The following is a 16,780-nucleotide window of genomic DNA, read 5'->3' as shown; positions in this document are numbered from 1 at the left end:
CACAACACCCCGCACTCAGTGTGCCAAGCACCCCTTTCAGAGCCTGGAAAATCACAGCTGATGGAATCCACTCCTATTATGTCTTGCCTCACTGGCCAGCTCCACCTCTCCCTAGGCACTCTCTAAAGAGCTGGGACAGTGCCACATGCCCAGCAGCGCAGGCATGCTTCATGCCATGGTGACACAGGCTCAGACTCTGTCCCTCAAGTCTTGAGTGTGTATGTGTGTGAGCATCCGCATGCACGTGTGTGAAGGTGGGTGCACACAAGCATAGGTGTGGAGGTAGGAGAACCACCTCAGGATTCACTCCTATCCCCTCCTCCTCCACCTTTTCTGAAGCACAGTCTCCTTCTCATTGTTTACCTCTGCATACGCCAGGCTAGCCGGCCCGAGCACTCCTGGGGATTCTCCCATCTCTGCCTCCCATCTCCCCTAGGAACACTGCAATACAGATGTGTGCTACATGTCTGTTTTGCATAGGTTGTGCAGATGTGAAGTCAGGTCCACATGCTCCGCAGCAAGAGTTCTACCCACGGAGCCATCTCTCCAGTCCTATGTCTCATGTGCCAAGAGCGGGTGGTGGAGGTTAGACCACCTCATGGTTGTGGCAGAGGTTAGACTGCCTCACACGGTGGTGGAGAGAGAATGCACACTGTGTAATGTATGGTGTGTGCTTCTGTGTGTACTGGATGTTGACCTCGGAAGAAGGAAGCTTTAGCTTTTACTAACTAGAAAACCCTAGAAATTGGTATTTTGGATTCCCAGCTCTAGTATTTAATCTATAACAGTTACAGAGGTGAAAATTACTACTTAGAGCTTGCCAGACTGGATTACAGGTGTCATTCTGTACTGTACACAGGTTTTGGTGTCTGGAGTGAAACATCAGCTGTCTCTTTATTCTGCTTCTATTTATTTCTTTGAATATTTTTGACAGTTCTATCTTTTTTCCTTCCTTCCCCTCCCCCTGCTTCTTCCTACCTCTGATAAAGGCTACGCCTGTTTGCCCAACTTCTGTCTTCTTAGATACTGTGTGCCCAGGGCTGTTATTCTTGGCATGTTATAGTCAGTTACTAAAGATGATTGGTTCCATGTCGGACATAACTGAAATACTTATGATTTGAAAAGACATTTTTTTCCTGGTCCTTTGAGATAGGGTCTTATTACATAGCCCAGGCTCATCTGGAACACTCAGCTCCCCTACCTCAGTTTCCTGAGAGCTCCATTTCCAGCTTGGAAAACAATATTTAAATAGGTGACTTCATATCAAAATAAACCAAAGTCCAACACATCAGACCTCAGACACTGTGGATGGAGAGAGCCTGCTCAGCACCTAAGCGCCTGCTCAGCTAGGCCAGAGATCCCTGCCTTACCTTCACAGCGTACTCAGCGTCGGTGGCTTTGTGTACACACCGCTTGCAGACCGAGTAGGAGCCCACCCCGATGTCCTCCTTGATCTCATAGCCATCAGTGAAGTGGATGTTGTTCCCATGCAACTGCTGCAGAGAGGCCAAGGCAGGGCTGGTTAGCAACCTTCCACACAGCTGCACATGGCTCCAGACAGACACACAGATCCAGGGCATCCTGGGAACTCGAGAGCTTGAGCAAAGGAAGAGTTCCTTGCCCAAGGTCCCAGAGCTAAGCACAGAAGGTGCCGGAGCTCCTGTGGCTACGACTTTTCATATTCAGATGCCCGGGTATCATGTGTCCAAGGAGCACTCAGTTTTCCTCCAGAGACCCACGGTAGTGAGACTCGTGGAGCGGAGGGGCCGAAGCACAGGCACATGGCCGCAGCGCTGTCCCCAGAGTGGGTATCCAGATAGGGCACCACCCCAAGATGCTTCAGCCACAAGCCAGTCTGGCCCACGTGTACAGGCCCCACTTGCCCACCGCTGAGAACAAAAACCCCACTAACCACAGCCACAAGGAGACACACACCAGGGAAATCCAATGCCATCTAATTACATTGAATGAAGACATCAAATGCTCAAGTGAGTTTCCTGAACTCTAGTTATAACCACATGATGACAGAAGTCTAAATAACATCCCCACTGACCTCCCAATGACATGGCACCCACAGCTCACACAGAGCCCATAGGGGCCGCTGGCACAGGCATCCATGGTAGTCATCTCCTCATACCTTTATTTTCCCTTTTAGAAATGATTGTGTAATGGTGCAGACCACCAGGAAGACCACCATAGCAACACTCAGCAACATCTAGGGGCAGGGAGATGTCTACCATTGACCCACCGTTGGCACCCAGCACTGAGGTGATAAAAATATAGGCATCAAGGCCCTGAACTGGGCTCCTGGAGTACCCAGACTTACCTGCACAATTGGGTGAATGGGGGCCTTGGGCATGTCTTGCTGGGAGGGCTCCTGGACCAGGCTGGAGGCCACGAAGCTGAATCCTCTGAACAGGTGATGGGCGTTTGCACTTGGGGGGACACCGGGGGAGTCTGTGGATGAGCAATGCATGGTTCACACTTCATGAGAGCCAAGTGAGCCAGGGACAACGGTGTGCACAAGTATGTATGAGGATGCATACAGGACGCATGCGGCCTGTGTGCTGGAGAAGGTCCATGCGAGTAGAGAGGTAGAAACGCACGAACCGATTTCAGGTGCTGCCAAGAGTCTGATCTGGCAGACACACATCGCAGGAAAGTTTTTCAGCTAACCATTGATCGCGTTTTTAGGTTACTGACTTTGGAAGTTACTAAGTATTCTTCAACACAACCCACCACCCCTCCCTACTACAGATCAAGGAAAAAGCTGCCAGGAGCCCTGGGGGGAGCCCAGAAAGCAGGGGGGCCACGAGCTCAGCACCTCCTTTCTGGGCTAAGCAGGTGCTGTGTGCCTAAAGACAACCAGAGAAAAGTCAAAAATGTCCCCAGCTCCACATTCACCTACAGCCCCTACCTCTGCCCAAGGCCAAGCCCACAGCCAGGACAGCCCCGTCCACAGCTGCACAGCTCTGTGCCAAGGCTACCCTATTCCAGTCCTCAAGGACACACGGGCAAAGTCACTGCTGCCCACAGTCTGGCAGGGTGAAAGGGGTGATTTTTCTAAGTTCCACGAAGTCTGCTCCAAAGCATGACTGCTACGATTCGGTTCTTCTCCAGGTTCACCATTAGGTGAACAGGAAGGTAAGTGACTGGCTGGCGGGGGAAATACATGACAGACAAGAAGGAGCAGAAGAAGCCACCCTTCCGGGCACCGTGTCTGGAGATGCTCAGGCTCTCAGATGAGTGGGCACATGCTTGTTAAATGGGACCGAGGCTATGGAGTCCGTAAAAGTGGGAGGAGCCAGCCACAGCTAGATTTTGGCCAAAGGAAAGCAATCTCAGAGCTGCAGGAGGGAACTTGACTTGTCTTCGTGGAAGAGGAGGGATGGGCAATGGTCCCCGCACTCTCAAAGTCACGTGTCCTCTGAAAAGCCAGCCTGCATCTAGGAGTTTAGTCCTCAGAGTTACTTTCAAAAGTACAAGTGCAGAAAATGTTGTCTTTAGCATTATTTGTGACAGCAGAAAAAAAAAAAAATCACAGCCAACCTACATGCCACTGTTAAGGACATCACAATCACAAATAGTAACAGTCTGCCCACATCAGAATGCTTTACTGCTTGGTAGTGGTGTGGTGGTGTGGTGTGTGTGTGTGTGTGTGTGTGTGTGTGTGTGTGTGTGTGTGTGTATGCTATATGTGTTTGTGTGTGCATACATGTGTGAGCTCGTGTGGAGGCCAGAGATCAACATCATGTGTCTTCTTTGGTCACTCTCCAACTAATTATTTGGAGAAAGGGTGTCTTGACGAACTTGGACTTTATTTTATTGAACTAGCTAGGCTGCCTGGCCACAGAACTCAAGAACCCATGTGTCTCCAACTACTCAATTCTGGAACTGCAGATGTGGTGCCACACTTGGCATTGATTAATTAATTAATTAGTGTGTGTGTGTGTGTGTGTGTACTGTCATGTGTGTGGAGGTCTGAAAACAACTTTCAGGAGTCTGTTCTCTCCTCTGCCCTGTCCAGGCCGTCTCTCTTGTTTCTATCATGCTGCATACTCCAGGCTATCTGGCTGCCGTAGTCTGAATGTGAAATGTCTCCCCTAGGCTCAGGTGTTTGAACACTCGATCCTTAGCTGGTCTCTCTGGGAAAGCTAAGGAACTCTGGGAGATGGAGTCCTGCTGGAGGAAGTCCATGGGGGGGGGGCTGGGCTTTGAGGTTTTGTGGCCGGACCCCACCTCCTGTGGTCTCTCAACTCCCAGACTGCTGATGCGGTGGGCTGGGCTCCTGTTCCTGTCACCACACCTTCAGTCCACGATGGACTGGAACCCTCCATAGCTGTGAGCCAGATAAACCTTCTCTCCTAACTTGCTTGTATGGGGGTGTTTTAGCACAGCGACAGAAAGGTAAATAAGGCACCGGTGAGGAGCCTCTGGGCAGTTCTCGTATCCCTGATTCCCACACGAATGCTGGGATCACAGCCACCAGCCACCACACCCAGCTTTTCGTGGGTTTCGGGGATCAAACTCAAGACATCAGCCTCACACAGCAAGGATTCTACCCTCCAAGCCACCCCACTGTGTTGGGCTTTTATGTGAGTATCAAGGACCGGACTTGGGCCATCCCCATGCCTTAGGTGACGGACTGTGACAACCAGACACAGCTGTGGACAAACACAGACATCAAACACCTGTCAAGTGTGGAGGTGTCCTCCCGTCGGCCTGTCGGACCCGGGGAACCACAAGCTCAAGGCCAGCCTGGGCTACATGACAGGACCCGACTCAAGAAAATAACAGAAATAACAACAACCACAAAAACCCACAAACAGAAAATAAAAAAAGACAGGAGAGAGAGAGGAAAGCCAAACAGAAAAAGGATGTTGTGAATTGATAAGGAGAACTTTCCCACCGCAGTGAAGATGCAGCTATGTAAACACCTAATACACTGATAGAGTAGAAGTACATGGAATATGGAATATACAGCAAATTCTGTAATATATCAGGGTATGCAAATAAATAATATATAAGTGATATACTAATAACATTTAAAATATAACATATAACCTAGTTTTTCTTAAGTGACAATTTAAAAATACACACATTAAACATCACACACACACACACACACACACACACACACACACACACACGTGAACCAGTGTATGTTTGCACATTCTGGAGTCCGAGGAGATGGAGCTTCTGCCTTTCTACTGTGCCCTTTCCTCCCCGTCCAGTCCTTTACTTTGACACAGAAGCAATGGTGGGTGGGGCTGTGGGGAGTGACAGGCACCCGCTGAGGAAATGTAGTTTCTGTTCCTTCGTAGTTTACTTTGGGTACAGGGTTATGAAGGCAGATGCTCCACAGCACAGGGGCAAGGCCAGTGAGCCAGGGGGTGGGGGGACGGGGGTGAGGGGATGGGGGTAGGGGGACGGGGGTGGGGGGTGTGGAGGTGTAGGGGAGTGGGGGGTAGGGGGGTGGGTGTGGGGGTGTGGGGGTGTGGGGTGTGTGTGGGGTGTGTGGGTGTGGGGTGTGTGGAGTGTGTGGGGGTGTGGGGTGTGTGGAGATGATATGGGGAGTGTGTGGGGTGTGTCTCTGATCCCAGACAGGGCCTGTCTGTACTCAGGTGGAAATACCCCACCCCCAGCATGTGCTTTCCTGGGGCAGAGAGGCCAGCCCATCAGATGGGACAGGTAGCTTCCTGGACACAGGTTCATCTGAAGACTCCTGGACAAAAAGGGAACAGACCCAAGATTTGCTGCCTCCCACAAGGACAGATCCTCACTCATGTACGTGACCCTGAATTAATGTGACCGAGGCTGACTGCTTGGAAATAAACTCCAAATGTGCTAGACTGTGGATGCTTAATTAAAAGGCAAGGCCTGGCAGGACTGTTTTTAGAACGTGAAGTTATGCACGGTGAGACGCCCAATGGCAGCATGAAGTTTAGTGTAGCCGGGGCCGCTTCCCGCAACCTGGGCCCCACGGATGGATGGGCTCCCGCTTTGTCAGGAGCTTTGGTTTGCCTTCCTTTTCTCAGCACGGATTCTGGCTCCGAGGTCTATTCTCTTGCCTCCTTCTCTTAACATTAAGAGACTGGACCAGCAGAAAAACAGCCGCACAATGGGAATGTCAGCCTCAGGGACTTAGGCTTAGGGTTGAGAACGTGGGCTGTTCTAGGAACTCACCGACCCTGACAGTGCGGCGGGTATAAACCAGGGTCTGTTTACAGCACACTGGGTGTGTGCCTGTGCCTGTGTGTAGGGAACAGGTCACATTAACTTGAACGGGGACATTTTTAGTAGTGAGAAGATGAAGATTGAGTCAGCAACATTTTCTAGCCAACAAAGATGCCTGCATCTCTACATAGAGAGAAGAAGTCAGCAGTGGAAGCACAGGGTGGCCAGTCTGCAAATCCATCAAGGATGGCATTTGATTTTTGGGGCTCGATGGTGAGCAATTGGCGAGTAGCAGGTATAGAATTCAGAACGCTCTATACTCACGTAAGATGCCAGTATAAGACATACAGAAGAGCAAAGTTACAAGTTAGACTACAAAAGTAAACTTTCAGAAGCAGCGACAAGCTTCTGGCCAGGCGGGGGAAAATTCAAACTTTAGATCGCCACGCTCCACTGAGCAGCTGGCCTGTGATCAGGAAGCGTAAGCGGGCTCGTGGCTTCAGTTTCATCGAGACAGAGCGAGAGTCCACCACAGGAAATACCCTCAGCGTCTCTAGACTGATTCAGAATCACACTGCCGTGGCGTGGCTGCTCTTCAAGTTAGTGGGAAAACCAGAGCGACTCCTCTGCGTCTTTAGCATTTCCAAAGGCAAAGTGCTTGGCAAGGCCTATTAACTTAGTATCTGAACAAATCACAATACTAAGGGCTGAGAGAAGCCAGTCCTAGACACAGGGTTGAATGCCCCATGTCTGGTGGGTTTTCCTTGGTCTAACAGTAAGATAAACCGTCATTTTCTATGCACCAAAGGCTTACAATGCTTACTTAAGGCCACACCTAGGCTGGAGTTTAAATCCCTGTGGGATTCCCAAAGCACACACAGTGGGTGTCTGCCCTAATACCTGTGCTCTCAGAAGTACAGCTTAGCTTCTCTTGAGCATGTTAAACACGGAGCTTCACATGACAGACTCATGACTAATGTTGCCCCTCTCCGCGAGGACCTTGCCGTCCCCAGTGTCTGGGGAGAGTCTGTTCTGGCTCACAGGCCATCTTCATGTCCGTTCATCTTCGGGTCAGATGCTGGAGGATTGGTGAGCTGCTCAGGTGGCCGCTGGGCTCTGACCTCCTGACCTCAGCAGCCGACAGGAATGCTCCTCTGAGCACTGGCTCACGCTGTCGTGGGACTGACCGCTCGGTGGCATAAGAAACGTGCAGCGTGACAACATTCAAGGACAATCCTTCCTCAGCCTGGTTTCTGACTACTGCTTTGGTCTTCCCTAGGGAGGGATGGGCCTCAGAGGTCAGAGAGAGCGATCTGTGTGCTGTCTGGGGCTGAATGTCCCGAATCAACGCCTGCACTGCAACTCTTCTTCATGCCATGTTACTCAAAGACGAGCTACCCCGGGCCCAAGTGAGGTTCCCCTGCAGGCCTCACAGCCCTGTCCATCATCACACAGAGGAGGGCCTGCCCATCTGTCTCCCTGCCCAACAGGGTATGGATGAAGGCATTGCTCCAGAGCCTATACCCAAGGGGAACAGGGTGGGTTCTCTATTCCATTTCTCCCACCTTGAGACTCTTGGTTGGTTATCTTGTTTTGTGGTTGGTTTCCAACAACCATACACCACTTCCTATTTGAAGGTAGTGAGGAATCCCAAGGAATCTCTGCACAGCCATCAGCAGCCCCCACACAAGCTGGCTGAACTTGCTCCCCGAGTCGAAAGGGGTTTAGCCACCACTCTGCATGTCACCACACTGTCACCACAGTGGCTCCCACTGCCCTGCCCATAGTCAGCTGTGTTTGCAGACGGGATCCTCATGGGAGAAGTCAAGATTAAACGAGGTCAGGGAGTGGGCCCTACTCCCACAGGGCTGCTGTCCTCACAAGAAGAGGACGGAAAGTAGCGCTCTCCAGCTTTCCCCCTTCACAGAGGAAAGGCCACGAGAGGACACAGGGACGTGGCCAATTACAGGAGAGAGAGGACTTACTAAAAACAGACCCTGCCAGCAACCTGACCTTGAACCCAGCCTCTAGCATCCCTGAGGCACAACACACACCTCTTGTCACGCCGCCCTCCGGTGCTGCCCCGTCATGGTGGTCTGAGACGACGAAGCACATAGAACAGTACACCATGGTGCTGATGCTGGAGGGAGCTGACCAGTTATGAAGGGATCTCACACAGCATGAAGCTAAGTTCCTGTGCTGGGATCTAGTTTCATGGCATCCATCACACAGGCCCCAGCTTTCACAGAAATAATACATTTAGTCCAGAAGCCCACAGATCTAAAGATAGCCGCTTTCTCCCACAGATCGCTGATGTGAGCCTCCTGTCTCTTCTCTGTGTGTCCCCGGGAGGACTGTCACGGCCCAGCATCTCACAACGAGAGAGGGGTCCACACTACAGAACCCTGACGGCTACTGAAGTGGATGTCACATGAGGAATAGTGAGAATCGGTCCTGTCACTGACACCTTTCTGCTAAGCAGAGAATCAGGAAGACCGAACGGGTGTACAGGTTCTTCTCTAAGGGAGCATCCTCCACACAGGCTCTCTGGAGTCAGATGGGATCAGCCCAGCTGGGAAGAACTGGCACATACCTGTGGGGGTCCTTGCAGTAAACTCGGGGTCAAAGTGGAAGGTGTCCTCAGGCCTGCCCACTGCAGGCTTGAAGGGTGGCTTGATTTCCTTGCGGTACAGCTTCTGCAGGAAGAACAAGACAGATGTGGAGAGCAGGCCACGGAGAGCAGAGACCAGAGGCCACAAGCAGCTCGCACACTTCCAAGACGTATGATGAGGCGCAATGCCGATGGTGTGTGTTATCTATATAACTCTCTATATATAACGCTATATCCCACTGTGTGTGTTACATAGAAGACCATATATATAGCATGGAAATGACATGTTAGATGTGAATTACTAAAGGAATAGTTTGAGGTTTAAAGGTTTGAGATCTGCTGAATGTCCTTCAGTTTAGTGGAATAGTTTTCTAACTGGTTTTTGTCTACAAGATTTTTATCTCCAAGCAAATATCATAGGTTGGCCATACATGCTGAGCACTGGTGGCTGTGGGATCCCACCATGGAGCCTACTTCAGCTCTCTGGGGACTCTGAAAACTGAGGCCCAGAAAAACCTTTGCTCACATTGCTCTTCCCACTGCCATGGCCATTGTCAAAACACACAGATTGTCCATGGATCCTTCTCAGACCTGCTGCTGAGACCTGCTTTCCAAACCCAAAATGTGCTTTTCAATCCTCTGTGGAGATGACACTGCATGAGATAATTTAAGGACAGTGCACACATATTTGGGATCTGGCAAGGTACCTGTGATGGACATTGTGGATGGGTGAAGAGCCAGGGTACCTAGGGCCAGAGACAGGCAAGAAGGGGTGTGAAGGAAGAGGCAGACAGCATGGGGAGAGCTGAGATTCTGGAATAATTCATGCCCACCCTGAGGGAAGGGATGGAGGTGGGATCTCATGGTCCAACTCATTATTTTTAGTCATCTCATTTGTCCCTCGGTGTCAAGATGACATCGGCTTGGCATTGACATTGAGATACAGTTCACATTGTACAAACGCTGAGGATGATGAGCAGGTACATCAGGGCCTGCATACACCTCCGAGGCCTTGTGGAAAGTGAGCAAAGGGCAGAGAGCGCAGACCAAGAATGGAGACTGCGGAGAGAAGAGGAAGCTGGCTCTACCTTGAGGTCACAGACCCCAACATCTGCTTCATGTGCAGTTTTGGCTGTAGGCATTTTGAAATTAATCTGCTCCAATGAGCGAAGGGCACAGATGTGCCATTCCTGAAATGGCGATGCAGACATGCAAGCATAGAATGTGGCAGCATGGGGGGAATGGGGGGATGGGAATGATGTCCAGGGCATTGTGGATGGGCTGTGCCAGTGTCTGTGAGGGAGAACATGACCTCTCCAAGTCTACCCCACCTAAGACATGTTGCAAAGCTGTCTAGATCTGCAAAGCCCCCAAGCAGAAGGTACTGTGGCCACAGCCCTCCTGGGGACTTTGGAGGGGTGAGCTCTCCTGGCGCATTCACCACAGGAGGAAGAGGGAGCAAGAGCACATGACGGAAACCCAATTACCAAACACTGGATGTACCACAGGTGCAGTGAACCACTGTCCTCCACCTGCTCCAGCCAGTGCATGGGATAGCCAAGGCCACCAAGCAGCATACTGCTACCCACAGAGTCACCTAAGCACTCTGTGGCTCAGTTTCTCTTCAGGGTCCTTCTCACCTCCCAGAAAAACAGATGATGTGCTGAGTTGGAAATGCAAAAAAGCTCTACAAGCATGAGTCACTCACAGTAACAGTTAACAGTAATGGTGGCCACGCCTGCCCAAACCGTATGCCGAGGGTCTGGGCTTTGGCTTCGGACAGTGGTCTGGAAACAAGCAACTTGGCGGGAACCTCCACCCTGCCGCCCTGGGACTGAATCTGATGAAGTATTGTTCTCTGCCTGTCCGAGTGCCGTTTCACCCAGGGTCTGCTTGCTAGAAGCCGGCTGGCGGGATGCCAGTGTGTACTGGCTTGCTTAGCCTGTGAGGTCACCTCTATGTTTATTTCGGGTTTGTGCTAATCCGGAGTTCTCAACATTGCTTCAGCCACGGGGGAAAAGTAAACACAGCTCACATTTGCCGGCTCCACCGCCCTCTGCACGAGCTTCCTGGTCTATAATTAACTTGTAATTTTTCACTTAGCTAGGCAAGTGGCATGGGTGTTTGAAGGGCAGACCCCAGAGCCGGTACTGATGTGCTGGGAGCAGAGGGCAACGGGAAAGGCAGGGAAGCCACAGAGACCTGCCACCCTCCACCTGCTTCAGCTAACACTGTGACCCTCGCTTCTGGGGTAGGTGACACTCTCTGTGCCAACAGGTCACCACATCCCCAGGGGACAGCTGGTGGATGGCAAGTGTTTACTTAAACAACGTAGAAATATATGCTGGTAATTTTGGGGTCACAGAAGGCAGCAGAAAGCAGAATAATAGATAGGCTGGTGTTTTCTCAGCTGCATCCTGAGGCTGCACCTGGTTGAAGCCCACAGGCAGGAACCTGATGCCTGCAAATGTCTTCTCCTTTGTCGGTATGAATCCCCACACTCCTATGGGGGGAAGGAAGGGGGAGCCCTGGTGAAGTCCTTGAGAACATGGGACTTGGTGGTCTTCAGTGATCTGAGCTACTGACAACAAGAAGGTGCACAGGACAGTGCAGAGCTCAGTCTGACAGCCTGGTGCACACAGGTCCACAGACTTCCTGAAGCATGATGTGTCTATGTGTACGGTGGGGTCAGGTCACTCATGGCCCTGCTGTGGCCACACAAGGGCGGCATCTGGACCGCTTGTGAGGGAAAGGACAGCTGGGACAGAGGGATAGGTCAGATCAGAACAGCCATGCCAAGGCCTCCACGTTGGCTACCAAGGCCTCTAGATCCTGAACACAGGTCTTTCGAAACTGTTCACACCTGTGTTCTTAGCTGGGCACAGTCCTTCCTTCCTCCCGGTTCCCTCTCCTGGTTACTTCCTACTTACCTTCTCCCTGCTTGTTTTCTCTGCACTGGATACTCACACACTACCGCTGTGGCTGAACAGCCACCTCATGGTGCACCAGACACCTCTCCCCTGTCTAGGACAGGGCTCCTTCCCAGCACCATGCTACTGGCACCTCACTTCTACTGCACCCAGGCAGGCATGCTATAAACACTGCTCACGGCTAGATAAATTAGCACCAAAGCAGGCTTCTGGCTCCTCTACCGCACAGAGCCATAGAAGAAAGAAGGCTGTCATCGCTGCAGGCTCTGCGGGTTCTGTCTGGCAAGGACAGGGTGAGGATAAACAGATGTGGTCCTAGTGACCCCGAAGGGCCTCTTTTAGAGCCAAACAAAATAAAACCAAATACCAAAGGAAACAAACAACAACAATAAAAAGCCCTTCCCCACATTATTCTAGCCTGAATTAACTTCAAATGATACAGAAATGCCACTCCTTAGTACAGGAATCCAAGGTCTGTGTTTGCACTGAAGGGACATTGTTCTCCAGAGGCAAGCTCTGAGCTGGCGTGGTCTCTGGACAGTGCACATGGCTGCAGAAGGGATCCCACAGCCCTAGCCTTCTACAGCACACACTAACCCAGCCTTGCCACAGTGTGATGGTTAGCGTCATTTGTCAACTTGATACAACCCAGATTAGCATAGGAAGAAAAGTCTCAGTGAGGGGCTGGTCTACAGTGGGTTGGCCTATGGGCATACCTGTGGAAGATCGTCTTAATTAACTTAATTGATGTGGGAAGACTCAGCCCACTGTAGGTGGCATCATTCCCTAGGTGGGGTGGGGGTGGGGTGTCCTGAACTGTATTAAGAGTTGAGAAACCGAGCTGGTCACAATCAAGGAGCATGCCTGCTCTCTTTTCCTGCTCTTGACTTGATAAGATACAATGTAACCAACTGTCTCAAGTTCCTGCTGCCTTGACTTCTGACCAATGAGCTGTAACCTAGAACTAGGAGGGGAAATAAGCCCCTGACTTCTCCACGTTACTTTCTGCCCAACTATTTCACCCTAACAACGGAAACAGAACAAGAACTCTGGGTTCCAGACCCATTTGCAACTCAAATCCTAGAAACCTCAATCAATACTCACACACCCCTGTGGCCATTGCCTGTTCTAGGACGCCTTTAGATTGTCGTTCACGGAAGTTCCTTCTCAGCCAGGTCCTCTGAGGGGGTGCCACCTGTGCGCCACCACCTGTGAGCATGACTGGGGATTTCCCTTTCTTTCCAGGACTGAAGTTATCTCCACCCCGGCAACTCCCTGCCCACCCTCCCCGACTCAGCAACTCCCTCTCCATTTCCTGGCAGGGTCTTTGGAAGGTCTTTGGCAGTATACACCACAGAGAAAGGGAGGGAGAGAGAGAGAGAGAGAGAGAGAGAGTGTGTATGTGTTTGCATGTGTGTGTATGTGTGTGTTTGCATGTGTGTGTGTTTGCGTGTGTGTGTGTGTGTTTGCATGCGTGTGTGTTTGCGTGTATGTGTGTGTGTTTGCATGTGTGTGTGTTTGCATGTGTGTGTGTGTATGTGTGTGTTTGCATGTGTGTGTGTGTTTGCATGTGTGTGTGTATATGTATATGTGTATGTGTGTGTGTGTGTGTGTGTGTGTGTGTGTGTGTGTGTGTGTGTACTCCTTCACAGGCCCCACCCTGGCCTGAGAGAGACTTCTGGAATCTCATCCCAGGCCTCCTGCTGCTCCTCAGTCATCAATGGCTCTAGTTCACCCCCTCCCCCTCTCACCTCCCCACACCACCTCACTCTCTCAAAGGCATCTTTCTGGTGGCCTCCTGGCCTCTTTGGAGGCCTGGGTCACGTCTTCTAAGTCAGCAGACCCTGACTGCCCTTGGCTCACATTTGAGGAAGGAGACAGAAAGGGTCACTCATCCCACGCCAGGGACGCCATGTGGCAGATTCAAAGCTAATGGGGCAGCAGAGGGGCAAGGTCGGGGTCGGAACGTGGCAGGTTTCCTTCGGCGACCCTGAAGAGAAGACTGTGAGGAGGAGATAACGCAAGGGGCTTGGGAAAGAGGTCCAGGAAGATGGCCAGCGGAGAGCGTGGACTGGGTGGGGTTAGGGCAGGATTCCTCTTCCACATCCCCACTTCCTCTGCTCTATTCCCAGCCTCCTTCTGTGCAGCAAACCCTGTCCCACGGCACAACTTCTCTGTCCAGTGAGGTCACTGGATCCCCACGGCAAGGCTCTACCACACCATGGTCATCCCCAGCCTGGGAAGTTCCTGAAACATAGAGCCTCAGTGTGCTTGAACCAAGTAGGGGAACAATACACTGGCAGAGAAAAACCAGGATGTGTCCCCTACCAGGGACGGGAGTGCCACCCCAGAGGCCTGGCTTTCATGCCCATATGTTATGCTGTGCTCATCATTCCTCAGGGTAACATGAAGACGGCTGTTGACAAGAAATCTGTCAGCAGACCAGTCTCCACAGACAGGCATCTCCTCAGCTCTCAGACTGAGCCAAGATGGGAGCCGTGGAGCCTGGTGATGGACTGAGCAGGTTTGGCTTTGCTTCTGCAAGGTCCTGCCCTCTTTGGCTTTGGGGAGTGGACAGTCTGATTTTCTGGGCTCTCTGAGCACCTGCTGGGAGATCCAGGCACCTGACAATCACCGGCTTCCCTTTGACCTCACCTGGGAGAAGAAGCCTCACTTAACAAGTTCTGTAATCAGAACTGTAAACCCAGGGCTCAGAGACACCCCGACTTGCCCAGTTTGGATGGGACTCAGGTGACAAGGGACCAGAGCTTCGGTGCGGACTGTTCAATCCTGTGGTACTAGTGTGTTCCCTGAGGTCAGACAAGTGAGGACATAAAGGAAGGGGTCCCGAGCAGAAAGTAAACTTTACACATAACGCACATCATTTTCTTGTTCTTTTCTTTTTTTCAGTGCTAGGGGACCGAGCCCAGGGCCTCATGTATGCTGGACAAGTGCTCTGCCACTGATCTACACCCAGCCTGATGTTTCAATGTCCTGCTAAAAAATCCTCTGGGATTGACATCAGCTCCGGGAATGAAAGTCTTACGTGTGAGGGCTTGTATGGCACAGTGTGGGTATCAGGAGGCATGCCATGAGGGAGAGGAGAGCCCAGAATGCTGTCAGATGCAAGTCAGCCCTGCAAGCCTGTCTGTCCTTGGCAAGCCTCTGCCTCAGCAGACGCCGGAGTTAGCATGGCTGGGACAGGTGTGAGAGGATGGATGCCGTGGACCCCATGGGCAGGGTGCCAGTGAGGGTTTAGGACTGTGTGCACCAGCTGGCATCTCTCTGGGGAGACAGCCATGCCGAGGGTCCCAAGCATGCTGCTCATCCACAGGTGGACAGTCTGTGTGTGTCTCAGAGAGGCCACGGGCACCAAGCAGCTACGGCATCCCCTCTGCATGTGACTTACGTTCCAATCAATGGTGACAAAGAAAGGGTGACGCTTGATCTCCTCCACTCCGTCAATGCCAGCACCTGTCACGACACAGCAGAGAAGACGCATCAGCGCAAGTCCCAGCCAGGTGTGATCTCTGACAAGAGAGCGCGCAGCAGGGCAAGTCCTGCGAGAAGAAATCTCACCCTTGCCCGCGGCCTCGGAACCCAGGGAGACCCCATGCGACTCCCAGGCTGTGACATGGCGGCCCAGAAGTGGTAAAGGAAAGGTAGGTGTCGGGGTCCAGACCTCCTGCTCCAGGTGCAGGGATGCCAGGATGCCCAGGTGGCCGCCACAGCAGCAGACCATGTTTGCAACACCCAGAACCCAGCCTCAAGCCAGGTCCCAGGACTGGACGGAGGGCAGCAGGGCCAGAGGGAGCCGTGTGGAGCACCTGGCCAGGCTGCTGTAGCTCTCACCAGGGGAGGGAAGGATCTCAAGAGAGGAAAAGGAGACTGGGCAGGACGTGGAGCCTGACCTGGGTACCCTCTACCACGCCTGACCCTTGCCTAACGGTCGTTGTCACTTGGAGACAGTCCGTGGTTCTCTGATTTGCTTGTCCATTGTGTCTGCCTGACCTTACTTTGTTTCTATTAAAGTCCTCAGTTGTGGACTGCGCAGGGGCAGGGGTTGGGTCTATGACTCTGAGATCATTCTGTGTGCCACTCAACTCCAGAGCTAGCCTGAAGTGAACGTGAGTTCCAGAGGCACAGCGGGAGTGTGTTGATCAACTGGCCAACGCCCACTTCCACCTAGTGTGAACCTGAGCGGAGAGTGTGGAGGAGGAGGTGAGGGAACCTGCTGGGCTTCCATTCAATTCTTTAAACTTATGCTGCTCTAAATAGGGTCCATTAATTAAAAGCAAAGCTCTGGGGCCCAGGAGGTCGTGTTTTTCCCTGGGATTGCAAGGCAGACAAGGAGCCCAGGCTCTGTGACCACGGTGACAGGGACAGAGCTAGCCTCAGTCAGCTAGAAACCAAAGTTTTCTAACGAAGTCTTGTCAGTTCCTGTCCCAGGGGCAGGAAATGAATGTGTCTCCCTGTCCACCTGCATGCTGCACCCCAAACTCCTCCTGACTCTAAGGCCTAACGGCTCCAATCAAAACTAGACATTTCTCAAGAGTCCACTCAGCTGCTGGAGCTCTAGAGGGGGCGGCTTCTTCCTGAGACATCCTGGAGCAGGGCACCATGAGAGGCAGAACAAGGCCACCGTGAGACGCTCTGGTGACCTGTCCTATCTTGATGAGCCATCTGTGAAGTCAGGAACTGACCCCTCCTTTAGAAGCCTGGAGTCTCTGGGGGTACAGCCATATGCATCCCATGGCTCATGCTCTGACCCTCTGGTCCTCTGATCTGGACAGTGACATGAACCACCTCCCACCTCTCAGGTAGCTTGGCCAACCTGTGCTGCAAAGACCGACCACACTAGGTTTATCCACACACCAGTCTCCGTCTGTGTCATCTGGCTGCTGTCACAGTTTGATAGGGAAACACACACATCAGGGAAGCAGGGGAAGTCTTGGGCTCAGGCATCCCGTGTCCACCCGTGGTATGTCAGGTGCTCTTTTTGGGACGTACACTGCCCACATCCCTCTTCCGTATCCCCTACACAGTGGCCACTCAGCCTGAT

At 52.0% G+C, this 16,780-nt stretch overlaps 1 protein-coding gene across 9 annotated transcripts in view; it reads right to left on the bottom strand.

Moving 5' to 3' along the window:
- Window positions 1-16,780, bottom strand: part of Rps6ka2 (ribosomal protein S6 kinase A2) — a 295,100-nt gene that overhangs the window by 18,510 nt on the left and 259,810 nt on the right. For all 9 annotated transcript variants that reach the window (XM_015994842.3, XM_076552902.1, XM_042262424.2 and 6 more), the window contains 4 exons: window positions 15,128-15,192; window positions 8,771-8,873; window positions 2,327-2,457; window positions 1,371-1,496 (listed from right to left, as the gene is read on the bottom strand). In XM_015994842.3, coding sequence (XP_015850328.1) covers window positions 1,371-1,496; window positions 2,327-2,457; window positions 8,771-8,873; window positions 15,128-15,192 — 425 coding nt within the window. The remainder of the gene's footprint in view (window positions 1-1,370; window positions 1,497-2,326; window positions 2,458-8,770; window positions 8,874-15,127; window positions 15,193-16,780) is intronic.

Source organism: Peromyscus maniculatus, chromosome 16 (assembly GCF_049852395.1).
Source record: "Peromyscus maniculatus bairdii isolate BWxNUB_F1_BW_parent chromosome 16, HU_Pman_BW_mat_3.1, whole genome shotgun sequence".
NCBI classification, from domain to species: Eukaryota; Metazoa; Chordata; class Mammalia; order Rodentia; family Cricetidae; genus Peromyscus; species Peromyscus maniculatus.
This window is presented reverse-complemented; position numbering and strand designations above follow the sequence as displayed.